General features: G+C 49.5%; 2 protein-coding genes and 1 long non-coding RNA gene across 9 annotated transcripts; 1 reads left to right on the top strand and 2 right to left on the bottom strand.

Annotated features, from left to right (window-relative positions):
* Positions 1-5: 5 nt before the first annotated feature.
* Positions 6-9,893, bottom strand: LSM4 (LSM4 homolog, U6 small nuclear RNA and mRNA degradation associated). The gene is made up of 5 exons (XM_071451814.1): positions 9,669-9,893; positions 9,427-9,468; positions 9,222-9,320; positions 4,673-4,856; positions 6-1,405 (listed from the first exon to the last, which is right to left on the bottom strand). The coding sequence occupies exons 1-5, from the start codon at positions 9,669-9,671 to the stop codon at positions 1,317-1,319; spliced, it is 417 nt and encodes a 138-aa protein (XP_071307915.1). The 5' UTR covers positions 9,672-9,893; the 3' UTR covers positions 6-1,316.
* On the bottom strand, positions 2,226-4,666 carry LOC139602196 (uncharacterized). The gene is made up of 2 exons (XR_011683124.1): positions 4,360-4,666; positions 2,226-4,313 (listed from the first exon to the last, which is right to left on the bottom strand). It is a non-coding gene; the product is annotated as an uncharacterized lncRNA (long non-coding RNA).
* Positions 9,838-27,952, top strand: PGPEP1 (pyroglutamyl-peptidase I). Of its 7 annotated transcripts, XM_071451811.1 has the most exons (8): positions 10,189-10,334; positions 12,865-12,917; positions 18,604-18,720; positions 19,724-19,956; positions 20,842-23,200; positions 23,335-23,540; positions 23,635-23,666; positions 23,710-27,952. In XM_071451811.1, exons 1-5 carry the CDS (start codon positions 10,301-10,303, stop codon positions 21,032-21,034), a joined length of 630 nt encoding a protein of 209 aa, XP_071307912.1. In that variant the 5' UTR covers positions 10,189-10,300; the 3' UTR covers positions 21,035-23,200; positions 23,335-23,540; positions 23,635-23,666; positions 23,710-27,952. The 7 variants fall into 7 exon arrangements, with proteins under 7 accessions (XP_071307914.1, XP_071307912.1, XP_071307911.1 ...); XM_071451813.1 differs by lacking the exon at positions 10,189-10,334 and adding an exon at positions 9,838-9,970 and having other exon boundaries at positions 20,842-23,540; XM_071451810.1 differs by lacking the exons at positions 23,335-23,540; positions 23,635-23,666 and adding an exon at positions 23,554-23,574.
* Positions 27,953-28,000: the final 48 nt, after the last annotated feature.

Raw genomic sequence — 28,000 nt, 5'->3', positions numbered from 1 at the left:
GCGGCTGCGAGAGGCTGGAGATTTTATTCTCACTCACCACTGTGCCCAGTTCTACAAACATTAAAAAAATAAGTCTATAAAAGCAAGTTCTTCACTCCTTTTCAGTACAGCGGCGATGGCAGAGCCTCCAGTATGAGAACCAGTCGTACAAACTCCAAACCTGCTCAAAACACGTCACAATAGCAGTTTTCCCCCCCCCCCAAAATTCAGCTGTTTCATCCATCCGAGGGGGGTTTGAGGCACACCCAGAGCTGTTCCTTCCCCACCGTGTGCTCAGCTGGGGCCAGCCAGGATGTTCTGAGGGTGTGTGGGATGGAAGACTGGAGTAACCTGCCCTGGGAATTCCCAGGAGTTTTCTGAGGCTGCAGGAGGGACACGTTCACACGCTGTCCCCAAGGGAGGGTAATTGGTGGCTGGGGGAGGAAGTGACAGGTACAGCCAGCGAGGTCAATCACCAGCCACCAATGGGAGAAATTAGGCTGAGAAATGTCCTGAGAGCTCAGGACTTGGTGTCACAGCAGAAGGGAGAGAGTTTTCAAAATCGAATCCGTGTAAATCAACATCAAGTTGATGTTTCGAAAATTAAATTTAAATCCCCCATGAAGAATAAGGGGTGCATCAGCCTCATGCAAAAAAAAGCCCCAAAAAAACCCAGCAAAAACCACAGAGAAAAAAAACCCAGTTCCTTTGAAGGAAACTTCCAATCTGAAGTCAAATTAGCGATGAACTAATTGGGAAATGCTCATTTGTCACAAAGCTCTCTTGGGAACAAGCCTTGGAGGCCAATGTTCATCCCTCCTTTGAGCCACTGGAGAAACAGAACTCACTGGCCAGGAGAAGAAAAGCAAAGCTTGAAAGTTTGTTGGTTTAAAAAAACCCCAAACCTTTAGGACTATTCATTACAAACTCAACATCCTCAAGTTCAGTGTTTTTAAACCAAAACACATCTGTTACAAACAAAACAAGTTTCCCAAGTTTCAAGTATTTAAAAAAAAAAAATTAAAAAAAAAAAAATCCAAGCAATCCAGAAAGTGTTTGCCTTCGTACTGGTACCTCTGAACGGGAAAATATTTTAAATTAAACCTGGTAAGCCTGAAAAAAACTCATTCTCAGGAGAAGGCAGAACCTCGCTCCTTAACCATGAATTTTTAAAAAATATTTCCAATGATTTACTGACTACAAGGAGGGAAAACTCCACGTGAGGGGCTTCCACAGGAGCACGGTTTGGGCTCTGGTTCTGACGGAGGAGTGGGAAAGGGAACGTTCCTGGACACGTGGCAGCCCTGAGGTGACAAAACCCGGAGTGTCCCTGGCCCTCACTGCTTGGCTGATTGCCTGCCCGGCTTCTTCTCCTGCTGGCCTCTTCCGCTGCCTGGAATTCCTCGGCCACGGCCGCCGAACACACCTGAGGAGCAGAGAGGGACAGGTGACAGCACCCTGGGAGCCAGCAGCGCCCCACGGCCTCGCTCACCCGCCTTGCACCCCGAAAACTTGCTCCTTTTGGAGTCTCAGAAGCAGAAATGCGCCTCTTTGACTTCTCCTTTTGCAGCCCCAGACCTTTGTTTGGGAGGTGCACAAATCCTTGTTTGGGAGGTGCATAAATCCTTGTTTGGGAGGTGCACAAATCCTTGTTTAGGAGGTGCACAAATCCTTGTTTGGGAGGTGCATAAATCCTCCCCCTGCCTCAGCAGCACCTCCCTGGCGTGTCCGTCCCGTGGTTAATGCTGATCGCGTGCTAAACTCCGGTTTCTTCCCCCAAAAAATGGAACCAGGGAAGCAGCAAATGCAAAACCCAGGTTGGGAAGCGTCCCCTGAGAGCTGTGAGGGCAACGCAAGGCCCGGGCAGAGCAATCCCTGGTTCTGAGAGCGCGCAGGACAGCAGGGGCTGCTTTGGGGGCTGCACTGAAATCCCCAGCCCCAAAACCAGGAGCTGCCGAGCCCAGCCCTGAGATTCATCCCCAAAATCCCATCCTGGGGATAAAATTGGATCCACCCTGCCCCACAAAGGCAGAGCCCAAAGGAGACCCAGTCCGAGCTTCTCTAGAGGAGGGGACGTGCCCAAAACATAAATTATTAAATGATTCCCAAGCCTGCAGTGCTGGGGATGCTCCTCCTGGAGCAAAGGCTGGGGACCTGTGAGTCTGGCAAGCAAGAAGTCAAAGGAGGAGGAGGATTAGGAGTGTCAGAAACAATAATCCTTTCAACTGTGAGCACAATTACAGCTTCCCTCCTGCCCCGTGGCCTCCCAACAAAATTGTCCTGCCTTCATTTTTTTTTTATTTGTTTTATTTTTTTTTTCCCCTCCTCCCTTCAAGTCTCGGTAATGGGAGCCAAACCTTTGAGCTAATTAGCAAATGCTGAAGCTTCCCTTGAAAATATTCCATCAGCAAATTGAGGCTGCCCATGGAAACAGCAGCAGGAGCTGCACCTTGGAGCTCCCCACCAGGTGGGCACTGCCACAGTGGGGAAAACAGCGAGGTTTTGGTGTTTATCCCCCAAAAAAATCCTAAAAAACTGCTGTGCCAAGGCAGGGAAAACAGCAGGGTTTTGGTGTTTATCCCCCCAAAAAAAGTCCTAAAAAACTGCTGTGGCAAGGCAAAGGCAAGGAGGGGAACCTCTGTAATAAATAAATATAAATGTATGAATACATCTATATAAATATAAATATTGGTGATAAATATAAATATATAAACAAATATATTTATATAATCTTATTTTTATAAATATAAATACATAGATAAATATAATAAATAAAGGGAAATATTTGGAAATATGTGGCAGGTGGACACTGCCACAGCAGGGAAAACAGCAGGGTTTTGGTGTTTATCCCCCCAAAAAAATCCTAAAAACTGCTGTGCCAAGGCAAGGCAAGGAGGGGAACTGTATATATTTATTCACTATATTTATATATATTTATTTCTTATATTTATGTATATTTATTTCTTATATTTATGTATATTTATATATTATATTTATGTATATGTATATATTATATTTATATATTTAAATACATAAACAAATATAAATATATTTTATTTTAATATATTCGTTTATTATATTTATATATTTATATATATTTATAATATTTATATATTTTATATATTGTATTTATTTATCTAAATATATAATCAAATATATTTAAATAAATATATTTAAATAAATATATTTTTTTATTTATAATTATTATAAGCATATAAATAAATATAATAAATAAAGGGAAAGATTTGGAAAGATCACTGGGCAGGATCCTGGCACAGGATTCCTGGCACAAGGGGAGAGCCCAGGAACAGCTCCCAGGCTTCCAGGGGGATAATTTGGGGACAAGGAGCAGCAAATCCCCAGCTGGAGTGCCCTGGGATCACCTCAGCCCTGAAATGGGAAGGGTTGTTTGGGTGACCTATTTCCTCTGAAGTGGCAACCTGCCCTTTATCAGGAACGTGAATTATTGAATTATTCATCTGCCAGGAGCAGCTCAAACCCTCACAAAGTTTTGTCTTCTTCTTTTTTTTCTTTTCTTTTTTAAATACAAATACATTAACAAATCAGGAAATCCAAACCCCCATTTTAAAGGGGGAGAAGATGATTTTTTTCCCCCTCACTGCCACGAGCAGAGCCCGGTTTATTTTCACTATTTTCACCCGGAACCGCCTTTTTTTGCCTTTTCTTCTGTTTTCCCCCTGGGCCTTGCTGAGCCGCATTTCTGCAGGGCCGCGCTCCTGGAGGAGCCAGGAGGAGCTGGAACAGCTCAGGCTCTCCACAGCTCCTGCCCAGCCCCAGGAAGGAGGGAGGGAGGCCCATCCCTGGCACGAATCCTCCCCGTTCCTTGGCAGGGGCCGCCTGCTCGACTGGATCCTGAGCTCAGGAGCTGCTCCAGCTTCTCCCAGACTCGGCCCTGGCTCTGAAACAGAGCTCCAGGAGCTGCTCCTTGCACAACAGGGGAAATTAGAAAGGCAGGATCCCATTCTGCCCTCTCCAAGATGAGGGAGATAAAAAAAATCAGATTTTTACCTTGTTCAACTCCTCCAAACCCAAAAAAAATCAGATTTTTACCTTGTTCAACTCCTCCAAACCCAAAAAAATCAGATTTTTACCTTGTTCAACTCCTCCAACCCCCCCAAAAAATTCAGATTTTTACCTTGTTCAGCTCCTCCAAACCCCACCAAAAAAAAAATCAGATTTTTACCTTGTTCAGCTCCTCCAACCCCCAAAAAATCTGATTATTATCTCATCCAGCTCCTCCAACCCCAAAAGAAAAATTCAGATTTTTACCTCGTCCATCTCCTCCAACCCCAAAAGAAAAATCAGATTTTTACCTTAATAAGCTCCTCCAACCCCCAAAAGAAAAAATCAGATTTTTACCTCGTTCAGCCACTCCAACCCCAAAAGAAAAATTCAGATTTTTACCTCATCCAGCTCTTCCAACCCCAAAAGAAAAATTCAGATTTTTACCTCATCCATCTCCTCCAATCCCCCCAAAAAATTCAGATTTTTACCTCGTCCATCTCCTCCAACCCCAAAAGAAAAAATCAGATTTTTACCTCATTCAGCCACTCCAACCCCAAAAGAAAAAATCAGATTTTTACCTCATCCAGCTCCTCCAACCCCCAAAAAAAAAATCAGATTTTTACCTTGTTCAGCCCCTCCAAACCCCCCAAAAAATTCAGATTTTTACCTCGCCCAGCCCCTCCAACGCCACGGCCCTTCTGCTGCTTCTGCTGCTGCATCCCCCCACGGCCTCTGCCCTTGGACACCACCTCCTCCTTGACCATGTCGATGATTTCATCGGGGATCCGCAGGTATTTGATGGTGCTGCCGCGGATGTAGCACTCGGGCATCCTCCAGAACTTGTCCCCGTCCTGGTGGGCAGAAACAGGAGGGAAAAAACTGCGGCTTTTGGGTCGTTTTTAGGGATTTTGAAACTGTTCCTGTCCCGTTTGGTGAGCAAAACGTGAGGCCGCGAGCAAAACCTGCTGCTTTTGGGGATTTTGAATTTGTCACCACGAGCAAAACCTGCTGCTTTTGGGGATTTTGAATTTGTCACCACGAGCAAAACCTGCTGCTTTTGGGTCACTTTTAGGGATTTTTAACATGTCCCTGTCCTGTTAGGGAGCAACATGAGCAAACTCTGATGATTTCTGCTGATTTTGGGTCGTTTTCAGGGATTTTGAAGTTGTTCCTGTCCCATGTGGGGAGCAAAATGTGAGGCCGCGAGCAAAACCTGCTGCTTTTGGGTCACTTTTGGGGATTTTGAATTTGTCACCATGAGCAAAATCTGCTGCTTTTGGGTCACTTTTAGGGATTTTGAACACGTCCCTGTCCTGTTAGGGAGCAACATGAGCAAAATCTGATGATTTCTGCTGATTTTGGGTCGTTTTCAGGGATTTTGAAGTTGTTCCTGTCCCATGTGGGGAGCAAAATGTGAGGCCGCGAGCAAAACCTGCTGCTTTTGGGTCGCTTTTGGGGATTTTTAACACGTCCCTGTCCTCTTAGGGAGCAACATGAGCAAAACCTGCTGCTTTTGGGTCACTTTTAGGGATTTTGAACTTGTCACCACAAGCAAAACCTGCTGATTTTGGGTCACTTTTAGGGATTTTGAGCGTTTCTGGAGGGGGGAGAGCTGCAGCAGTCGTTGCTGGGAGCATTATCTGTAACCAGCTGTGAAAAATGGGGCCTTTAACTCCCCAAAACACAGAGCCCCACAGACAACTGTAACTTCAATTTGTTCCTCAAACGGGGGCAGAAAACGTCAGAAGAAGAGGGGGGAGGGAACCAGGCCCTTCTTCCCTTCTCACACCAGAGGGGAATTGAAAGTGGAACCAGAGGCAGGAGTTAAAACGGTGCTGAAAAACCAATTCTGGTAAGAGAAACGCAGCTGTGGCCAGGATTCCTGTCCAGCTGGGAGCCACCCCACTCCTTCGCTCCTCTGGGGTGTGGAGGGAGCAGAGAGGCAGCTCTGGAGCCAGCTGGCTGTGGGATGGGAGCCTCCAGAGCAGCTGAGGGAAATGAGGGACTCACACTTTATATATTTATGCATAAAAAAATAAAAATGAAAATCTCCAGGTGCTCAGTTTTGGAGCAGACACCTCCCTGTGTTGCTTTCAGGCAGCTTCAGGGTTTTCCTGGGATACCATGGGCTTCCCTAGGACTCAACCCAATGGGTTATTTTATATATATATATATATTTTTTTTTTTTTTTAAATAAAAATGAAAATCTTCAGGTGCCCAGTTTTGGAGCAGCCACCTCCCTGTGTTGCTTTCAGGCAGTTTCAGGGTTTTCCTGGGAAAACATGGGCTTTCCTAGGACTCAACCCAGTGGATTATTATATATTTATTATATAAATATATATATATTTATATATATTTATTTAAATAAAAAATAAAAATAAAAGTCTTCAGGTGCTCAGTTTTGGAGCAGCCACCTCCCTGTGTTGCTTTCAGGCAGTTTCAGGGTTTTCCTGGGATACCATGGGCTCAACCCAGCAGGGTTTCAGCGAGTGGCTGTAGGAACAAGAACCCAGGGCTGAACAACAACAACTCAGGGCTGCAGGAATGAGAACCCAGGGCTGAAACAACAACTCAGGGCTGCAGGAATGAGAACCCAGGGCTGAACAACAACAACTCAGGGCTGTAGGAACAAGAACCCAGGGCTGAACAACAACTCTCTGGCCATGATGTCAGTGGGAGGAGGGCTGGGAGCCGGCTCCAGCAGGGCCTGGCTGCAGCTGGGGTGGCTCCAGCCCAGCCCTCCCCATGTGCAGCAGTGTCCCAGGAGGGGAGGTGCAGCCAGCACGCCCCGTGCTGCTCCCTGGGGATGCGGCAGAGCCGGAGCATCGGGGGCAGCGCGGGCGCAGGGCAGAGATCTCTGCAGCCAGGTGGAGGAAATGGCATTTATTGCAAAGGGCCTGGGTGCAGGGCCCTGCTGGGAGCTGCCAGGCATGGCTGGAGCAGGACTGAGAGGAGAGAGGGGAGAGAGGATGGGAGGGTGAGAGAGTAAAAGGGGCTAAGAGAGTAAAAGGCAAGAGAGCGAAGAGAGCAAGGTTCCCGTTCCAATACCATAAATCTTCTTCTGTGCTGAATATTCTAATTCTCACTAACCAATCTAGTACAATGCACAAATCCTATAGCATTTCCATACAGCCTGTATGGTACATTACCACACTGGGTCACATTTTAAACCCTAAAAACTCCTCTTTGGGCCCCTTCTGCCAAGCTGTAGGGTCTGCTCTGCCCCTTGGGCCTGTCTGCAAGCAGAGGGTGTTGTTCCATCACCTTCAGCTGGCCACACCATTGTTTTCCAGTTGTTCAGTAACTGAGGGATCTCAAAGCTTGCTTTCACTTCAATCTCGCTTACCATTTCCATATTCTCCAAATCTTTTGCCAGACAATCACATTTATAAGGCTTTCCTGTTTCATCTTCCCCAACACAGCAGCTCCTCTCATCACCATTATTATTATTATTACCATTTGGGGCAGCTCTGCCTGCACGGGCAAGCCCGGGACGAGGTAGAGGAGCAACAAAATTCCCTTCCAAGAGACAGAACCGGCAAACCCCGCCCTGCCTGGGATGTGCCCGGCTGCTCCTTGGCTCGGATGCAGGAAGGGATGGAGCTCCCGGCTCCTTCCTCGTTCCGGGCTGCCCCGGGTAAACAAGAGGCTCCCGGCTCGTTGTCCCGTGCCATCTAGCGGCCAGGGCCACCAGTGCCACCAGCAGATTCCGTCCCCAGCCGGGGTTTGGGGGTGTTTGGAGGCAGATGAGGCTGCTCCCCCTGCGTGCCGGGGTCATAGGGTGGTGGAATCGTGGAGTGGTTTGGGTTGGGAACCAAAGGTGGTCCCAGTTCCACACCTCCCACTGTCTCGGGTGGCTCCAAGCCCTGTCCAGCCCGGCCCTGGACAACGCTGGGTTGTGTCCAAGGGATGGGGACACAATCTGCACAATCCCACAGCTGCTCTGGGAATCTCATCCCAAACCTCCACCACTTTCACAGGGAGGAATTCCCTCCCAAAATCCCACCCGACCCTGCCCTCCCCCTGTGTCCTGCCATTCCATCCCCTGCCCAGAGTTTCTCTCCATGTTTTTGTCAGCCCTTTCAGCCCTTTGAGGTGACTCCAAAGCTTCTCCAGTTCCCTTTTCCCACTGGAGAGCTGCTCCATCCCTCTCTGCTCATCCCGGACTTGCTCCAACATCTCCACATCCTTCTGGATGATCCCTCCCAATAAAACCTGAGCTGCTGCTCTTCCCAGGCAGAGCACTGAGCCTTTGGAAGCAAATTTCCAAGGCGAAGGGAATCATCACCTGTGTCCTCCTGACTGTGCTGTCACCTCCTCTGAGTCCCCCTCCCACTAAATTCAACAGCGGTTCCTCGTCCCACCGTCACCCAAGACCCAGCCACAAATTCCTAAATTCCACCCCAAAATTCCCTGCAAACCTCGCTCAGGGCGTCTCCCCCGTCACACTGGTGTGCCCCAGCAACACCACTCCACACTCCTGTCCCAGAGACAGCGGGAACTGGGGGGGTTTGCAGGGGATTTTTGGGAGAACGAGGATCCCTGGCAGCCTCTCCCTGCCACTCCAGGGCTGGGAAAGCACAACAGCAGCTGGGCTTCCACCCATCTGCGCTGCCCACAGGGACCACACCGGACACTTCTGGCGGGGGTCAAAGCCCAAAACACAGATCCCAATCTCCTGGAGCAGCTCTGGCCAAGGGCAAAGGTCCCAGACCTTCCAAAGGTGCCCTTCATCTCAGTGGGTGAACTCAGCTGGATGTGGAGAGGGAATAAAAGAGATTGGAGGCAATAAAAGAGATTGGAGGGAATAAAAGAGACTGGAGGGAATAAAAGGGATTGTGGTGTTTGAGGTTGCCTGGGACAGGTAAAGGCTCTGGTTTTTGGGAAACCTGGATCAGCATCACAGCACATGGCCCCCCACTCCTCATCCTGTGATGTGCAGAGAGGGGACACCTACACAAGGCTGCTCCTTCATTATGGGCACTATCAATAATTAAATGGGCATTATTATAATTACATTAAATCTGCATCTCAGGCAGAGGTCACCCCTCCATAGGAGCGATGTGAATACAGCAGAGCCAGCCTGGCTGCGGGGACAGAGCTGGGGAACCTTTGGGGACAGATCGGGGGTGCCAGTCCTGTCTGCCCCCGGTGCTCCCCGCGGACCCTGCCTGGGCGAGCCCTGCCCGGTACCGGTGCCGGTGCTCCAGCCTTACCCGTGATGTGCAGATAACCTCCCGCAGGTTGATGTTCATCCAGTTGTCGCAGCTCACCAGGTGCCCGTTGTACGTCTCCCCGTTCTTCAGCTCCACCAGCTGCGAGAGAACGGCGGTCACGGGGCGCCGGTACCGGGACGTGCCCGGTGCCACCCGCGCGGTACCGGAGAGGGGAGCGGGGCTGGGCCGCGCGGCCCGTACTCACCATGGGGTGGTTCTGCGCCGTCTTCAGCAAGGACAGGGGCAGCTGCGGAGGGAAGAGAGGAGAAAGGCCTCAGCACCGACCGGCAACGGGACACCGGCCGGGGCACCGACCCGAGCACCGAGCGGGGCAGCGGGCACGCCATCCCGGACGGCGGGGAAGAGATGATCCAGGCCCTCCCGTCCGCTCCAGCCTCCTCCCGAGCCCGGCTCCCCGTTCCCCCCCGTTCCTGGTGCCCCGCTCACCATCGTGCCGGACCGGGAGCCGCCGCCGCGCCGGGCACTGCCGCTCAAACCGCCCCCGGCTCCGCGCGGGACCAATCAGAGCGCGGCGCGGTCCCGCCGCAGCCAATCAGAACGCGGCGCGGTCCCGCAGCAGCCAATCAGAGCACGGATCACGGCCCGGCCGCGCCGCGCCGCCCGGTCCGCGCCTTTGCGGCGGCACCGCCCGGGACTGGCCGCGCCGGGACGCGCTCCGCACCTCCCGGTACCGCGGCCGCGCTTCGTGCTGCCCCACAGCCAGGCAGGGAACCCCCGCGAGGCGCAGGGTGAGCGTTTTATTTAACCAAACCCCCCCCCGAGTCCCGCCGCTGAGGCGGGGGAGCGGGAACCCCTCGGGCTGCGCCGCGCACGGGCGCTCCCGGTGATCGGTAACGGGTGAAGGGCTCCAGGCCGTCCCGCTGCGGGACTTCCGCCGCGGCGGCGGAAGCGGCGGGTCCGGGCGGCGCGGGGCGGGGCGGGCGGCGCGGGGCGGGGCCGCGCTCAGTGCGGGGCGGCGGCGGCGGGACGGGACGGACAGACAGACGGACGGACAGACAGACGGACGGACAGACAGACAGACAAACGGGACGGGACGGGACGGACGGGACGGAGCCGCGATGGAGAAGCCGCGGCGGGCGGTGGTGGTGACGGGTACGGGGCGGCGAGAGGGGAAATGGGGGGGGGTTACCGGGGGACCCCGTTCCTGCCGGGGCAGTTTTGGGGGAGCCCTTCCCCAACTGAGGGGGGGCTGCCAGGGAAGGGCAGGGCTGGGGGGGTTAAAGGGTCTGGGGGCGCAGCTGGGGGACCCCTGCTCTGCGCCGAGGAGCAGCTTTGGGGATCCTTTCCTGACTAAAGTGGCCGGGGGTAGGGGTGAGACCCCTTCCCGAATTGACGGGGGGCTTGGAGGGGCCGCTTCTGTGTGATGGGGAATTTTGGGGACCCCTTCACCACAAGGCTTGGAGGGGGCACTTGGGGACCTGTTCCCTGAGATAAGTGGGGGATCCCGTCCCTAGGGTGAGAGGGGGGTCCGCTGTCCCATCATGGGGGGACTGAATGGGGACTGGGGGCTGTCCCCTCGGGGGGCTGTTTTGGGGGGCTGCCCCCTGTGTAGGGTGATAAATGGGGTGCAGGGCAGAGTCTGGGGGGCTTTGGCTCAGGGGTACAGCAGTGAGGGGCTTTTCTAGCATTTATCCATCCAGCTGGCGCTTGGATCCCCTTTTTCCATGCGTGACCCCATCCCAAAGGTCCGCTCTTCGCCAGAAGAAGGGAATCGATCCTCCCAAGGAGCAGGAAAACCAATTTGGGGCGCAGGGAGGGGGGGAATCCCGCTCTGAGCACCCCACCCTGAGCCCCCAAGGTGTGGGAGCTGCTCCCCAAAGCAGCCCCGAGGCGCTGGAGGGGAAGAATGAGCGAGAGGCCCCGGCGGTGTCAGCCTCGCCCCGGGGTACAAAGGCAGCTCGGGGTGATTTGTGGGTGAGGCCGTCCTGTGACAAATGGGGAACTGGCCCAAACTATTCAGGTCTCCCCCCGGCAGCTGAAGCCGAGGCCGTTTGAATAGCAGAAACCACGGGCAGAAAGTGCCTTTTCGCAGGGAGCAGGTGGCGGATCCTGCCTTTCCCAGCCCCAAATCCAGCGTGGAGCGGCGGTGACTAAACAGAAAACTTGCGTCAGGAGACGTTCTGCTTTTCTGCTTGCTGCTCAAGGCTCCTCCACGCTCTTTTTTTTTTCCCCTTTTTTTTTTTGGTAAATTTCAGCGAAGTCTGGCTGCAAAGAAAGCAGCGGTTGCCTCGTGGGCTGTGCCCCCTGTTCGATAACTCCGTGGATGTTCGGGTGGAATTCCCAGTTCAGGACTGGGGACGGTGTCGTGTTCCCTGTGGGTCCCCCCGGCCCGGGCTGGCCGAGGATAAACGTTATTTGTGCACAATTTCTTTTTTAGAGCTCGTTAAGGAGATAATCCCACGGCCATCCCCTGCAGCTGGTTTTAGTGCTAATGAGCCTTGCGGGGCTGGATGTGCTCCGTGGGCTCGGGTGCTGCCCACAAAGTTCCCTCTGTTCCTGGATGAGGCAGAGCAGGGATAGCCCCAGCTGTGTTTGTGCCACTCGGATTTGGAATTTGGAGCAAGGGAACCCTGCCCTGTGCCTGGGCACCTGTGGAATTTCAGCCTTTCCCCCGGCTGAGTTGTTAAAACGTGGATTTCGTTTCTTTTGTGGGATTGTCACGCTCTATTTGGGAATTCAGCTCCAAGGAGCCGTGTGGGACTCGCAGAAACAGCTGGGAAGGCATTAATTTGCCTCCTTCCCCTGTCATGGTTTGTCTCACACCCCTGCAGTTCTGCTCACAGGAAAACACCCCCGGCATTTTGGGTTTTGTGGGAATATTTATTTTGGAGAGCTGGGTTGAGATCCACGGGCGGGGACGAGCCCCGCGCTTGGGAAATTCCTGCTGAGGTGCAGCCTCACCTGGCTGGGCAGAATTAATGTCTCCTAATTGCACCAGGCTCGGAGGGCAAGGCTGACATCTGAAATGAAAGCATATCGACGTTACACCCAGATAAATTGCCCAACCTTTGTGTGCTTGCTCAGGGAGAGAGAGAAAAAAAAATAATAATAAAAAGATATTATGGATTACCAGTTAACTCCAAAGTTATTCATTAGGAATTTGGAGGTGCTGAAGGAAGTGGTTTTGATAACACTCTGGTAGCCTTTGCTGGGCTGTGGGTGGGCTGTCAACAGCTCTGTTTGTTTCCTTGGGAGGTGTAATTAATGCTAACGAAGATCTTGGAGAGGACCCTGAGCGGAGAAGGAACATTTGAGGCAGGCTTGTGGAAGCATCTGCTGTGGGCTGAAGCAATCAGGAATAGAAAATCCAATCATGATTCTAATTCTGTGCCATCGGGCAAGTTAGCTGGTAATAACCAATTTTTCTAACCTGGGCAGGAAGGAGAATTCTCCTCCCCAAGAAAAGAAAAACAAGTTTCTTTTCAAGCAAGTTATTGTTTTCCTTCACTGTACAAGGCTGGAGTTGAAATATTTTAGTGCAGGTGCCTTGTTTGATACTCAGGTGTAAAGAAATAAGGATTGAGAGGTAGAAGTGGAGGTTTTGGGGTTTTTTTCCAGGAAAGCTCAAACCTCTTTGCAGCTTCAAGTTGAGTCAAATCCGTGAATTTTTCTTCCCTTGCAGGGTTTGGGCCGTTTGGAGAGCACGCTGTGAACGCCAGCTGGATTGCAGTTCAGGTAACCCCTGAATTTTCCTCTTGGGAGGTGTCAAAACAGAGGACAAATCCCTACAAATCTGGGCTGCTTTCAGCTCTTTTTGTCACTTACAACTTCTCCTGGAGCTCTCTGCAGATGGTCAGCTGGATAATGTTTGATTCCCTGCTCAGAAAACACTCCCTGAGCTGGTGGAGTTTAATGAGGCTGAGTTAATGTAGCTGAGGCAAGTAAGGAATTAAGGAATTCCCAGCTTTGGGTGCTTTTTAAATGGGGCAGGGAGCTTGGAATCTTCCTCTGCCCCGGAGAATTCCAAACAAACAATCCAGCCCAGAGCAATCTGGGTGTTTTTTCTCTTAGCTCTGACCTGAAGCTGGGCCAGCTGGTTCACCTTTAAACCCAGCCTCATCCCTGAGAGGAGACTCTGGAGGAATTGAGTGCCAGAGTCTGATCCCAGAGCTGCCTCATTTCCCCCTCTGAACGCTCCCTTCTCTGCCCGGGAGAGTTGCTGGGGAAATGCTTCTCCTGCCTGCTCAGGAAAATCAGCTTTTTGCCACTTGCAGCTCTGTGCCTGCCCGGGCACATCCCTGAAATCTGGAATATCCTGGGAGGGAATCATCCAACAACTCCTGGCCGTGCACGGGACACCCCAAAATCCCCACCCCGAGCCCAGGAGTTCATCTGGGTGAGGCTGACACCCCACAAATGAGGCAAGAAGAGGAAGTTGAGCTCTTTTTGATGGAATTAAGGGGTTTTTTTTTTGCTGTAAAAACACTTTTCACAGGGGTGGTGCTGCCACATTATCCCACTTCCTCCTTCTTTGTCACTTCTGGATGGGGTTTGTGGCAAAGCCCCTGGGAATTCCATGGTACCTTTTAGTACAGTTGCCCAGGGAATTAAATCTGTTTTTCTCCCCACCACATCTCTCTCCCCTTCAGAGCTCTGAGATTAATATCTTCCTCCAAATGCTTTTAAATTAAATCACAAACTCTAATCAATTACAGCCAACTCACGTCCAGCTGCCTGATGTGTTGGCTGGTGAGAGAAGACCAAAACCTTTGCCTCCAAGAGCTTCTTTTGGGAATGAATTTATTTAAGTTTGGGTCAGTTTGGAGGAATATGCAGGTTGTGGATGGTGGGGGAAAAAAAAAAACAAAATACAGGACGTTCCTAAAACTCAGAAGTGAGGCTCAGTGATTTGGTTTGCTCTGGCTGAGGTGGTGTCAGCTGTTGTAAAAAGCTGCTTTTATTTTAGAGGAGACAGACAAAAGGGTGCTTTTGGAGCAGGAGGAGTGGTGGGTGTTGAGATGTTGCTTGGAAAAAAAAAATAAAAATAAACAAACCTAAAGAGAAACAGCTCGAGGCGGAGAGGCGGCTGCTCAGCTGTGTGGCTGATGGGTGAAGTCATCCCCTCCGTCTAAAATCCGTTTTTAGGGGCTTGGGGGATGGCAAAATTCAGAACTGGGGGTGTTTGGGGTGGATAAACTGAGAATTGGGGGTGTTTGGAGTGGATAAACTCAGAATTTGGGATGTTTTGAATGGATTTGGGGTGTCTTGAGTGGCTGAACTCAGAATTGGGGATGTTTTGAGTGGATTGGGGATGTTTTGAGTGGATTGGGGATGTTTGAGTGGATTTGGGATGTTTTGATTAGCTAAACTCAGAATTTGGGATGTTTGGGGTGGATAAACTCAGAATTGGGGATGTTTGGGGTGAATTGGGGATGTTTTGGGTGGGTGAGATCAGAACTGGGGATGTTTTGAGTGGATTTGGGATGTTTGGGGTGGATAAACTCAGAACTGGGGATGTTTGGGGTGAATTGGGGATGTTTTGAGTGGCTAACTCAGAATTGGGGATGTTTGGGGTGAATTGGGGATGTTTCCAGTGGGTAAGCTCAGAATTGGGGATGTCTGGGGTGGATAAACTCAGAATTGGGGATGTTTGGGGTGGATTGGCGATGTTTTGAGTGTCTAAACCCAGAACTTGGGGATGTTTTGAGTGGCTAAACCCAGAACTGGGGATATTTGGGGTGGATTTGGGATGTTTTCAGTGGGTGAGCTCAGAACTGGGGATGTTTTGAGTGGATTGGGGATGTTTTGAGTGTCCAAACGCAGACCTTGGGGATGTTTTGAGTACAAACCGGAGGCTCGGGGTCGGGATTATTGTGAGTGAAAACATCAGCTGGGAGGCAGCGGGGAGGATTTGCCTTTCCTTCCCCTGTCTCAGCCCCCAGAGGCCCAGACAAAAAGGAACAGCATGTCTTTGAGCCCGGCTGAGGTGGGCATTGTGCAACTTTCAGACGGGGACTTCACGGAGCGGAGGGGACACAAAGGCGTGTCTGAGTTCCCGAATCCCAGACGCTGTGATCTGCATTTTAATAGCAGAAAAATCAATTAAACAATCTTTCTAAATCCTTCCTAGCTCCAGGGCTCGGCTAGTTCTGGTTTATTACGTCTTTTTATGGTGCTGCATCCCGAGGATAAAATTCTCTCCCTTTTTTTTTTTTATTTTTTTTTGTTTTGCTTTCACTGCCCCTGGTTTTATTTGGGTTCTTCCACAGAAGGCGGACACGGTGTGAGTTTGCCCTGGAAGTGCACTGGATTTCTGTCTGGTTTTGCAAGCTGACTGATTTTTACACATGGCTACCTTAAATAGTGGCAGCAGCAATCTGACAGCGCTGCTGAAATGAAAAGTTTCGAAATTTCACCCAAAAAAAAGGCCCCAGTGAAATGTTTGGGTTTTTACTCATGGGGGAGAGCTTTCCTATAAAATTAGCAGGAAGAAAAATTCCTTTCTGCTTTATTTTAAGGCTCACAGCAAAAACCACTCCATGTTAATTTGGGTTTGCTGTTTCGAGTTTTCATCATTTTAATCTTTCAGTTCAGGATTTTTATTTTTTATTTTTTTTTCCCCATGGGTGCAGCTTTTGCTGGGGAGGGACTTGCAAGAAGAAACCACTAAAATGAGCTTTTCTCAACTGGTTTTCTGCCCTCCCTGCTGTGACTTAGGTGTGGACACAGGTGTGACCTGTGGACTGTGAAGCTGCTGGGCTCCTTCATCCCCCCCCAAAGTGCTTCTGGCTGAGGAGGAGGAGGAGGAGGAGGAGAGGGGTCAGGGTGCATTTTGACATTAGGAAGGACAATTGCTGTCAGGGTGTCTAGACAGACCTGATAAGGATATTAGAGGCTCACAAAGAGCAGCATTGTGGAGGGGTCAGGGAATGGGTCACACATGTTCTGTGTGCTCTGGTTGTCAGGTGGACAGGGCTGGGGGGCAGAGCTTGTTCAGGGAGGGGGGGAAGGTCACAAACATCTTCATTATGGAGCGCTGGGCTTGGTTAAAGGAAAAGTTGTGGCCTGGTAAAGTTAAGGTTTAAGTGGCTGGAGGGTTCTCTTTTCATCCAGCAAAACTTGCCACCATCAAATCCATCCATCCTCAGGAGCTGTTCCCAATCCCCACCACCAAATCCATCCCCAGGAGCTGTTCCCAATCCCCACCACCAAATCCATCCCCAGGAGCTGTTCCAAATCCCCACCACCAAATCCATCCCAGGAGCTGTTTCTGAATCCTCACCACCAAATCCATCCCCAGGAGCTCTTCCCTTCCCCACCATCAAATCCATCCTCAGGAGCTGTTCCCAATCCCCACCACCAAATCCATCCCCAGGAGCTGTTCCCAGGCTCCACCATCAAATCCATCCCAGGAGCTGTTCCAAATCCCAAATCCCCACCACCAAATCCATCTCTAGGATCTTTTTCCTTCCCCACCACCAAATCCATCCCCAGGAGCTGTTCCCAGTCTCCACCATCAAACCCATCCACAGGAGCTGTTTCCTTCCTTCCCCACCATCAAATCCATCCTCAGGAGCTGTTCCCAATCCCCACCATCAAATCCATCTCTAGGATCTTTTTCCTTCCTCACCACCAAACCCATCCCCAGGAGCTGTTTCCTTCCTTCCCTACCACCAAACCCATCCCCAGGAGCTCTTTCCTTCCCAACCCTTCACCTTCACTTCTCATTATTATTATTAACACTCCTAAAAAGTGTTTATTCTCCCCCTGAAGAGGCTGGCTGGTGGCTGAACACTCTCATCTGTAAACTCCTTTATTGAGGCTCCAGGTAAGGTTTTGAAGGCAGATTTGTGCAGGTTTGTGCATCCCTTCCATCCAGCTGTGCTAATGAATGTCTGAGTGTGCCAGACACTAATCAATACAGCCAGGCTTTAATATCAGCCTTGCCCTGGGAGCCAGAGCCTGTGATTTATCATCCCTGCTCATATCTGCTGCTCTCTGGAGGTGTCACTTTGGCCTTTCTGGCTGTTTTAGTTATCTTAAATCTTGTTACATCCCTGTGGTTCGGCTGTACAAGTGTGAAAGGTGTTTTTTCCCTCAGTAGAAAACCACTCATGCCGATAAAAACACAGAAAAACGATGGCAAGACACTGCTCACGTTAAATGGGGGAGGCCTCAAACCTCAACTTGTCTTCTCCTTTCAAGTGCCTTTAATTTTTAATTTTTAACCTGGGGGAATACAAGGCTGGAGAGTGAAAACAGCTGATCTGCAAGGAGGAAAATAAAACCTGAGAATTGCTTCAAAGAGCAGCTCGTGCCTCTGGTGACCGAATCCAAACCTGGAAAGGAGATAAATTCAGATAAAAAATTCAGGAATGTTTTGAAATATCCTTTGGTAGTTGGATGGCTTTTACCTGTTCCTACCCCAGCTCCATAGGAACATGTATTTTGGACATTTTTGGTGACAAGGGGAGAGCTTGGTCCGGGTTTGATGCTGCAGGGATTCCTTAAACATGAGGGGCAAGATCTCTTCTCCCACTGGAAAAATGCTTTCCTGGTGTTGCCTGGCTCCAAAGTTCAGCCTCAGCTGATGTTTTTGGGGTTTTTTTTTCAGAAGTTTCAGACCTTATGGGTGTTTCCTTGAGCTCTGGGAAGTTTGGGGTTGGTGGCTCTGAGGAGCAAAGCTCCAACTGGAGCCTTACTGGAGAGAGCAGGGGGAGCTCCCAGGTTTGGGATCAAACTTTCCAGTCAGAAATACTGGGGAGAAAATAAAATAAACAAACCCTTTCCTCTGGTTTTAAAGTCTTTGCAAGGTATTTAACAGCCACTTTGTGTTTGAAAAGGTTTGGAGGAAATTGGCTCCGTTTATTGCCAGGATATTTGGGATGTTTTCATGGCCGAGAGGGAGAAATCATTTACTGGGTTCACTGAATCACCACAGCCCTGAGAGCTCTTTATCTGGAAATAAATGTGAAATTACTCTGCAGGCCAGCAGCCCTGGGTGATGGATAAAACCCTGCCAGTCCCACCTTCCCCACATTTCACTCCTTGGAAGAAGCAGGATTGTGGCTGTCTCCCTCTATAAATATCAGAGCCAAGGTTTCCCTGGCAAGCGTGGGTGTTGCTGGTAACTATTGTCAGTTAAATGTTGATTTCTTTGTCACACACCCATCAGAGCCACACAAACGGTTCTGTGGGTGAAACTCTTCTTCCACACAGGTGGGGAGATGCCTTTGTTGTTGCCATTATGGGTTTGGGGTTTTTACGTTGCTGTGAACTCGCTGCAGGTGCTGTTTACGAGCTTACACAACCTGGTGTAAACTGTGTGTTGGCTCCTCACCCTGCCGTTGAACCTTCCAGGGGTAAATCTTGTGCTCACCTGTGTCTGACCATCTTGGTTTTGCTTTGCTGGTGTTTTTAGGAGCTGGAGAAGCTGGGGCTGAGGGATGATGTGGATCTGCACGTCTATGAGGTCCCTGTTGAGTACCAGACCGTGCAGAGACTCATTCCTGCCTTGTGGAAGAAGCACAGTCCCCAAGTGAGTGAGTCAAGGGAGGAGGAAAAAGCCACCCAGCCAAGGGTTGGACCTGCAGTGGGCACCATGTGAAGTCTCCTTTTTCATGTATTCCCTCAGCCTGGCAGTCCCTGGCTGGATTTTTTCCTCTTTTGTGGTGAGGAATTTGTAGGATTTTACATCTCGGAGTGCTGCAGCTCCCAGGAGCAGTGGGTGTGAAGGGGCCACTGCAAGGCACAATTCTTCCCAAGAATATTTCTGGGTTTCACATTCTCTGAACCTCAGAGAAAGGAAAAACACAATTCTCATCTCATTTGCTGTGCCTGTGTTTGTGCCACAGCAGAATGCAATGTGGGGATTGTTCACCCACAGTGAGGCCTTGGTTCCTTGGCCTGTCAGGGCCAAGTGTGTAGCCCCACATTTCTCTGCACAGCAAGGCACAATTCCTCCCAAGAATATTTCTGAGATTCACATTCTCTGAACCTCAGAGAAAGGAAAAACCCAACTCTTGCCATTTGCTGTGCCTGTGTGTGTGCCACAGCAGAATGCAATGTGGGGATTGTTCACCCACAGTGAGAGTGGTTTGGTTCCTTGGCCTGTCAGGAAATAGCCCCACATTTCTCCTCACAGAGAAAAGCAAGGCACAGTTCTTCCCAAGAATATTTCTGGGTATTATTTCTGAACCTCAGAGAATGATCAAAACAATTCTTAACCATCCCAGCACAGGCTGGACTCGGTGACCTTAGAGGTCTCTCCCAACCTCATTATTCTGTGGCTGTGGGATTCTGTGGCTGTGGGATTCTGTGGTTGTGGGATTCTGGGATTCTGTGGCTGTGGGATTCTGTGGCTGTGGGATTCTGGGATTCTGTGGCTGTGGGATTCTGGGATTCTGTGGCTGTGGGATTCTGTGGCTGTGGGATTCTGGGATTCTGTGGTTCTGGGATTCTAGGATTCAGTGATTCTGGGATTCTGTGACTCCGTGATCGGGATTTTGCACAACCCAGCCCCGTCCCTTCTCCCCTGGCAGCTGGTGGTCCACGTGGGCGTGTCGGGCATGGCCACCACTGTCACCCTGGAGAAGTGTGGCCACAACGTGGGCTACAAGGGGCTGGACAACTGTCGCTTCTGCCCGGGCTCGCAGTGCTGCGTGGAGGGCGGCCCCGAGTGCATCGACTCCATCATCGACATGGACGCCGTCAGCAGCAGGGTCTCTGCCCTGGGCCTGGATGTCACTGTCACCATCTCCAAGGACGCTGGCAGGTGTGGGCTGTTGGCATCTCGGTGCAGGGGTTCCGTGCTGCTGTCTCCTTGTTGCAAAGGTCTCGACCTTCTTGGTGCTCTCTCATGGGCAGCTCCTCGGAGCACTGGCTCCTTCACTAAGCAGCCACCTGACTCCAGTTCCCTTCTCAACCAGCTTTTTAACATATATATATTTAAATTATATCTATATTTATATATATTCATATATATTTTTATATATATTTATTTACATTCATATATATTTTTATATATATTTATTTACATTCATCTATATTTCATATCTATTTATATCTATTCATATATATTTTTATATATATTTATTTACATTCATATATATTTTTATAGATATTTATATACATTCATATATATTTTTAAAGATATTTTTATATATTCATATATATTTATATATATTTATATATATTAAAATGTATGTATAAAACTTTATAAAAATTCCTGCCTCGCATCCCCCTAAATCCCAGGATGCCACCATGATGCTGAACGATGGGGACCCTACAGCTCATTTTATCTAGTTTTATCCTTTTTATTTTGAAATAAAAAGGATACATTTCTTGTCACATTTCTTGTCCTAAATTGAACATTTCTTGTCCTAAATTGAATTAAAACAATCCCAGACTCACAATTCTTGCCCCTAAATCCCAGGATGGCACCACGATGCTGAACGATGGGGACCCTACAGCTCATTTTATCTGTTTTTTTTTTCCCATTTTTTTTCACTGAATAATCTGTGAAAATTAATAATAATAATAAATATATTATATATATTTATGTTATAATATTATAAATAATAATAATAATAATAATAATAATAATAATAATAATAATAATAATAGTAATAATTTTTTCACTGAATAATCTGTGTTCCAGGTACCTCTGTGACTTCACCTACTACACCTCCTTGTACCAGAGCCATGGGAGGTCAGCATTTGTCCACGTGCCTCCTCTGGGGAAACCTTACTCTGCAGAACAGCTGGGCCGGGCCCTGCAGGCCATCATAGAGGAAATGCTGGATTTTTTGGAGCACTCTGAAGACAAAATCAATTGTCAACATGAACACTGAGCAGCCTGGCCGGGAGCTCTCCTAGTATTGCACTTCCAAAATTTTCCCTGCTCTGCTGAAGTGTTGTGGGGGAAAAACAAAACAAAAAAAAAAAAAAAAAGAAAAATCAAGCAACGGTTCCAGACCCAGAATTGGAGACGTCAAAAAAAAAAAAAAAAAAGAAAAAAAAAGGAAAATTCTACAAATTCTGCTTAGAAATTAACTTTTTTTGTTGTTGTTGTTGAATCTGTGAGCTCCAGCCTGAGCAGCAAAGGATTCAGAATCTCTTCTCTAGGACACCTGCAGCTCCTGGTTCCTGAGGGGTTTGTGCTGGGAGCTCCAGGGAGGTTCCCAGCTCACCCAAACCCTCTCGTGGCCAATCCTTGACCTGAAAGCTTTGAAAGGTTTGCTTGGCTTTGGGTTTGTTTTCGCCCTCTCCTGACCCAAATTCCAGGTGATGGTGTGGAAGGACAGTGGAGCTGTGGGGGTTGGCTTGGAAAGCAGAGTTTGGTGGGCGTGAGGGGCCTGGCATTGCTTGGCTGGAATGGGAAATGATTTTGGGCACTGATTCCTCACTCCACATCCTCCAGACACCTCAGGCTCCTTAGCTGCAGCGGGAGGATGTGCCTGGGATTCTTTTGGAACCCAAACCCAGCTGGATTTTTTTTTTATTTTTAATTTTTGGAGCCTGATCCTAAAATCTTCCCAACTCTCTTTTTCTCTCTTGGCACCTCCCTTCCTCAAGGACCTCCTGTACCAAACACCTCGGTTCAAATGTGCCCAAAACCAATCACTGATGGATAAAGAGCTTTGCTGAGGGCCCCTTTCCCCACGGGAGATCTTTACCCTGGTGCTCCACGCTGGTTTTGAGGTGAAGGTTGAGTAATTTATCATTTCCCCAGCTGCAGATTCCCCCCTCGTGCTCCAGGTTAGGAGAGCGACGTTTGAGCTGAGATCCCGATCCCACCTGGATTTGAGTGGGGGCATTAAAATGCAGATGGAAATCTTCAAAATCCCTGAAAGAAAAAAAAAAAAAAATCAAATGTCAGCTCTTCAAGCCAATCCCACTGCCTGGGAAGCAGAGGCAGAGATTTGAAATGAAGGAATTTTGCTCCGAGTGAGGATTCCAAGCTCTTTCCTGGCGTCCCCTCCCAATGGGAGGGTTCAGAAGTGGGAATTTCTGGGAATTTCCCCAGGAATCCTTTTGGATCTCAGCAGGATCCCAGCAGGTGGGTGATGCTGGTCCCGTGGGGAGATTTGCTGCCAAATTTTGGGATTGCAGCAAAAAAAAAAACAAAAAAACAAAAGAACCCAGCTGAATTTGGAGCAGGACCAGACACAACCCTGGGAGCCGAGGCCTCGTGGAGAGGCCGCCTGGATGGGGAGAGGGCTGTGATGCTTTCACAAATAGATAGAATTATATCTATAAGCAGCATTTTAAAGGTTCTTCAACCCCGTGGTTTTGAATTTCTCTGGTGCTGACTGGCTCTGCTATTGTAACTCTCAGTGAGAGCTGCCCTGGTGACAGAACCACTCCTTGTAAACCCCGGGATGGGACAGGAGCTCTGCAGCTGAGGGCACCTGGGCAGGAGGATGTTTTTGGGTAGACCCAAGGAAATTCCTTCTCTGTTCTCCATCCAGGCCTTCCTTGCTCAGAGGAATTTGCCTTCAAGTGAAATATTGTCAGTCCCATCCACTCCGAGGTAGCACTTGTCAGATTTCCTGATTAGTAATTTATTTTATTTAATATTTTGTTGAAATCTTCGTGCTTTGACACAGTTGTTTTTTGATTTTTTTTTTTTTTTTTTTTGTGTGTGTGATTAGTTTTGCTCCTTATCCCCATAGGATTTATTCCTTTGTTGGTGGGAAGTTTTTTTTTTTTTGTCCTGGGTGTTTTTTAGCTGCTAAACCTGGGGAAGAGGAAATATCCCAGGGGGGTTTGGTGCTGGAGTAATCCCCAGGAAAGAGAGAAAAAAAAAAAAAACAGAATTAATTCAGTTCTGATGTCACCGTGGGTGAAATGGAAGTGGGAAATCAACTGGGTTGGTGAGGCCAGGCTGAGATTCCAAGGGTGGAATCTCAGGAGGGACCCGCAGAGGGGTCAGGGAGGGATCAGCATCTGCAGGCGACATCTGTTCCCTGTCCGTCTGTCTGTCTGTCCATCCCTGGTTCTGCACCCCTGGGTGTGTCTGGGGGTGCCCTGGGTAGGCTGGGAGTGCCCTGGGTAGGGCTGGGGGTCTCCTGGGTGTCCCCTGGATGTGTCTGGGGATGCCCTGGCAATTCTGGGGGTCCCGTGGATGGGTCTGGGGGTGCCCCAGCAGTTCTGGGGGTGCCCTGGGTGTGCCTGGGGGTCCCCTGGTGGTGCCCTGGATGGGTCTGGGGGTGCCCTGGGGGTGCCCTGGCAGTGCTGGGGGTCCCCTGGATGGGTCTGGGGGTGCCCTGGCAGTGTCTGGATGTGTCTGGGGGTCCCCTGGATGTGTCTGGGGTGCCCTGGATGGGTTTGGGGGTCCCCTGGGTAGGGCTGGGAGTGCCCTGGGTAGGGCTGGGAGTGCCCTGGGTGTGTCTGGGGGTGCCCTGGCACTTCTGGGGGTGCCCTGGATGTGCCCTGGATGTGTCTGGAGGTCCTCTGACAGTTCTGGGGGTGCCCTGGTGTGTGCCTGGGGATGCCCTGGCAGTGTCTGGGTGTCCCCTGGCAGTTCTGGGGGTGCCCTGGATGGGTCTGGGGGTGTCCTGGGGGTGCCCTGGCAGTGCTGGCGGCCCAGGATCCTGCAGCAGGGAGCTCAGACAGCAGCAGGTCCGTGGGCAGAGCCGCTTCCCGCGTGGGTTTGTTCAGCCTGGGGAGTTCAATCCTGTTCAGCACCTAAAAATACTCATTTTTCTGGCTGCTCTCTGCTGTTCCAGGGGAAGATCCAGAGCCAGCTCCCTGCCTGCTGGGGCCTGGGGGCTGCAGTGCCCGGCCTTGGCTGTGTCACCATTAAAAATCCCATTTTTGGGGAGGATTTTGGGCGTTGCTTTTCCTCCTGATCTGTTTGTGGGAAGCTCCATGTGGTCAGTTCCTTAGAAAACGTAATTTATTTTATACTCTCTTTTTGTGGGGAGGGGTTTTGGGAAGTTAGCCTGAGGTTGTGTTTATAAAAGGTGTCTTGGTGGTAGAGCAGTTTCCTGTAGCCCAGCTGGGGAAAAATGGCATTGAACTAATTTTATTTAATGTGACCTAAATTAAATACTTTGGGGTTGGGATTTTTGGGGTTTTTGTTTTGTTTTTTTTTTTTTTAAGCTTTTTGGGTTTTTTGGTTTTTTGGTTTTTTGTTTTGTTTTGTTTGTTTTTGCTTTGTTTTGTTTTTTTGTCCAATTCACAAAGCTTTTCCTATTTTCCTAAAACAGATCCCTCTTTTCTTTGGGATTAGGACATCAAACCGATGCAGAAAGCTGATGCTTTTTGCTCAATCCTATTTGCTTTCCACATCATCAGTTAACAGAATTTGCTCATTTGCACTGACTGGGAGACCTGCTGCCAACCCCAAAAAAATTGGTGAATAAAAGCACAGGAAATTCAGGTGGAGCTCATTCCCCTGCCTGCAATGTGGGAAAAATGTAAAAAAAAAATCTGAAATTTCAGGGTGCTGTGAGTGCAAAATCATCTCTGGGGATAAAGGTTCATGGGGGAAATGGGGCTGAGGAGTTTTGGTGTAAAAGAGAGGATTTAGGGACGTTCTGCTGGATTGGGTCTGGTGTCCTTTACCTGCCTGCAGCAGGGTCTGCCCCACATGTTTGGGATGACAAAATTTAATTGTGCCAGCCCTAAAGAGCTGCAGAGGATTTTGAGGAGCTCCAGAGGCTCAGCAATGTCCCAGCTGGGGGATGCTGCTGTGGGGAGGTGAATTCAAATTTCGAAATCTGATTTAAAACCCCAGGAAAAAGGAGTTTGGGAGGCTCTTGGCCTCAAGAATTCCTGGAGGTGAATTAAATTAGGAAACTTTATCTGAAATTCCAGGAAAAAGGAGTTTGGGAGGCTCTTGGCCTCCAGGATTCCTGGAGGTGAATTAAATTAGGAAATCTGCTTTAAAATTCCAGGAAAAAGGAGTTTGGGAGGCTCTTGGCCTCAAGAATTCCTGTGGGATTTGATCCTTGGGGATCCCCCCCAGCCTGAGGGGTTCTGTGGGGTGGCTGAAGGAATTTTTGATTTTTTTGGAGTTTTTTGGAATGAAAATTGGAGTTCACCTTCCCCTGGAGCATCCCCCAAGCAGGGGGAGAGGTGGGAAGGGATGGAAAGGTCAGGAAAGAGGGTTTGGGATGAGGTGGTGACAGAGCTCCCAGAGTTATTCCAGGTGTTCCCTGCAGGCTTGGAGACAACATTTAAAAAATACCCAAAAAAACAAAAAAAAAACCCTAAAAAAAACCCTAAAAAAACCCTAAAAAAGTTGCTGTGGTTTGGGATAAATGTGGGAGCTGTGGGGATGGTGATGGCCAGGGCAGGAAAGCATTCCCTGGGGCAGGGATGTGGGAATTGTCACCTCCACGGGGTTTGTGCTGCAGGAAATCCTCGGGAAATCCCCGTTTGGGGCTGAGCTCACCTGGGGCCAGGTGTGGATGTGGCATCCAAGGCCCTCCCCGTGTCCGTGCTGGCCCTTCCAGTGCCTCAGCCGCTGGAAATTGGGATTGTCCAGGAGATTCCAGGTGCTCCCCACACAGCACAGGCGCCCAGGGCGGTTGGTTTGGGTAAGGAAAGGTCGGGAAAAAGAAAAGTTTAAAATCCACTGAATTTCTCCTGATGTTCAAATCACCCCGAGCTGGATCTGGGTGATCTCTGAGGTCCCTTCCAACCCAAACCATCCTGGGCTTCTCTGGCTCCTTGCCCTGGTGGGGGGATTTTTTTAGGGATTTTTTTTTTTAGGAATTTTTCAATAGGAATTGCAGGACGAGAGGGAGGAGCTTCTTCAAACCAAAAAATGGGAAAAGCCTGGGAAGGAGGGAATTGGGTGAATCCCACACACAGGAGCTGCAGCAGTGGTGATGATGATGATGATGATGATGATGATGATGATGATGATGATGATGGGCTGGCCAGGGGGACATTGAGGGTTAATTCCATTTAATTCCTGGATTTCCCACTCCAGCCAAGGCTCAGACACGGAACTGCTGCAGGGGGGGAGTGGTGGTGCCCGAAATCTGACTGAAAATCGGGATTTTAGGCATAAAAAAGTGTTTTCTGTGGGTTTTTTTGGTTTGTTTTCGTTCTGATTTCCAGATTTCACCCCACAGCGCAGGTGAAACCGTCAGCAATGAATTTGTACAGATCCTTTCCCAAAGTAACTCCCTCCCTCTTATCTCCTTTTACTGTAATACCTTATCCAATAATATTTTAACAGCCTAATTTTATTTTAATGATAGGAATTTCAGAGTTGCAAAGGCTCTTTCTAAATTTATTGACTTGGAGGAAACCCCACCCCCTTGTTGATACCATAAATACTCATCTTGATCTAGATGAATTTCTTATTTTTGCACCAGAATCCCTAAATTTTTTTTTTTTTTTTTGCAGTATGAAGTGCACTTTTTCATAAAAAAAAAGAAAAATCTAAAAAATATCTTGTATTCCTGTCTGATGAGTGTCTTATGTGCTGAAAGGGAAATTCTGCCAAAACTCCAGAGCCGAGGGCGTTGTTCATTCTTCGAGGTGTTCACTGAGACCCGGGAATAAACCCGGTTTATTTTCAGGACAGAACAGGGAAGGAAACGCCTCCCCACAGATGGGAATTGATGATGGGAAACGAAACCATCACTGCCCGTACAGAAAACCCCGTGGTTCTTCAAATTCCACCTTCGGGTCCTCGCCCGCACCAGCCCCTGCAATCACAAACGTTCACTCTGATGATCAGGGAGTGCCTTGTCCTGTGCTGGGCCCGCGGCTGGGAGGCAGGAGGGGATGGATTTACCCAGTGTGGGCTGGGAAAATTGGGCTGGAAACCCCTGGATTTGGTGGGGAAATCCCCATTTTTATCCCTGGGTGCTCCTCAGAGGCCGCGCTGAGCTCCCCAGGTGTGCTCACACGGGCCTGACACGGGCAGCAAACAGAGTTCGCTGCTCCATCCTCATTTTTGGGTGGGTTAACCCAAATCCTGATTATTTTGCTGTTCCATCCTCACTTTTGGTTGGGTTAACCCAAATCCCGAGGGGTTTTACTCTTCCATCCTCGTTTTTGGTTGGGTTAACCCAATTCCTGAGGGTTTTGCTGCTCCATCCTCATTTTTGGTTGGGATAACCCAAATCCTGATTATTTTGGTCTTCCATCATCATTTTTGGTTGGGTTAACCCAAATCCTGAGGGGTTTTGCTGTTCCATCCTCACTTTCGGTTGGGTTAACCCAAATCCTGATTATTTCGCTGTTCCATCCTCACTTTCGGTTGAGGTAACCCAAATCCTGATTATTTTGCTCTTCCATCCTCATTTTTGGTTGGGTTAACCCAATTCTTGAGAATTTCGCTGTCCCATCCTCATTTTTGGTTGGGTTAACCCAATTCTTGAGAATTTCGCTGTCCCATCCTCATTTTTGGTTGGGTTAACCCAATTCTTGAGAACTTCGCTGTCCCATCCTCATTTTTTGGTTGGGTTAACCCAATTCCTGATGGTTTTGCCGTCTCCCTTTGGGCTGAGGTGTTTGTCCTGACCCTTTCCCAGCCCTGGGCTGCTCCGTGTGTCCCTTTGTGAAGCCCCCCAGTGTCTGTGTGGGCATCTCAGGTGTCGCCTCGTGCTTGTCAGGGCTCCTGGAGCGCCAGCCCCAGCCCTCCGGGGTTTCTGTCGTGTTCTTGCAGTGCCTTGTAAATCCCAACAACCCCCGTGGCCCCGAGGGGCTGTGGGGTCCCAGCTTGTACTGCCAGACTGGACTTTGTAACTGAGGATTTGAACCCCTGTTTCAAAGGAAATAAAAGAGTTTAACTCTGACTCTTGAGTGTCCTTAAGGTTTTAAAGGTGGTGGTTGGGACAAACCTG

Source organism: Agelaius tricolor, unplaced genomic scaffold, assembly GCF_023055355.1.
Source record: "Agelaius tricolor isolate 1412-34295 unplaced genomic scaffold, bAgeTri1.0.p SCAF_33, whole genome shotgun sequence".
NCBI classification, from domain to species: domain Eukaryota; kingdom Metazoa; phylum Chordata; class Aves; order Passeriformes; family Icteridae; genus Agelaius; species Agelaius tricolor.
Note: the sequence above shows the minus strand (reverse complement) of the source record. Positions and strands in the feature narration are given on the sequence as shown.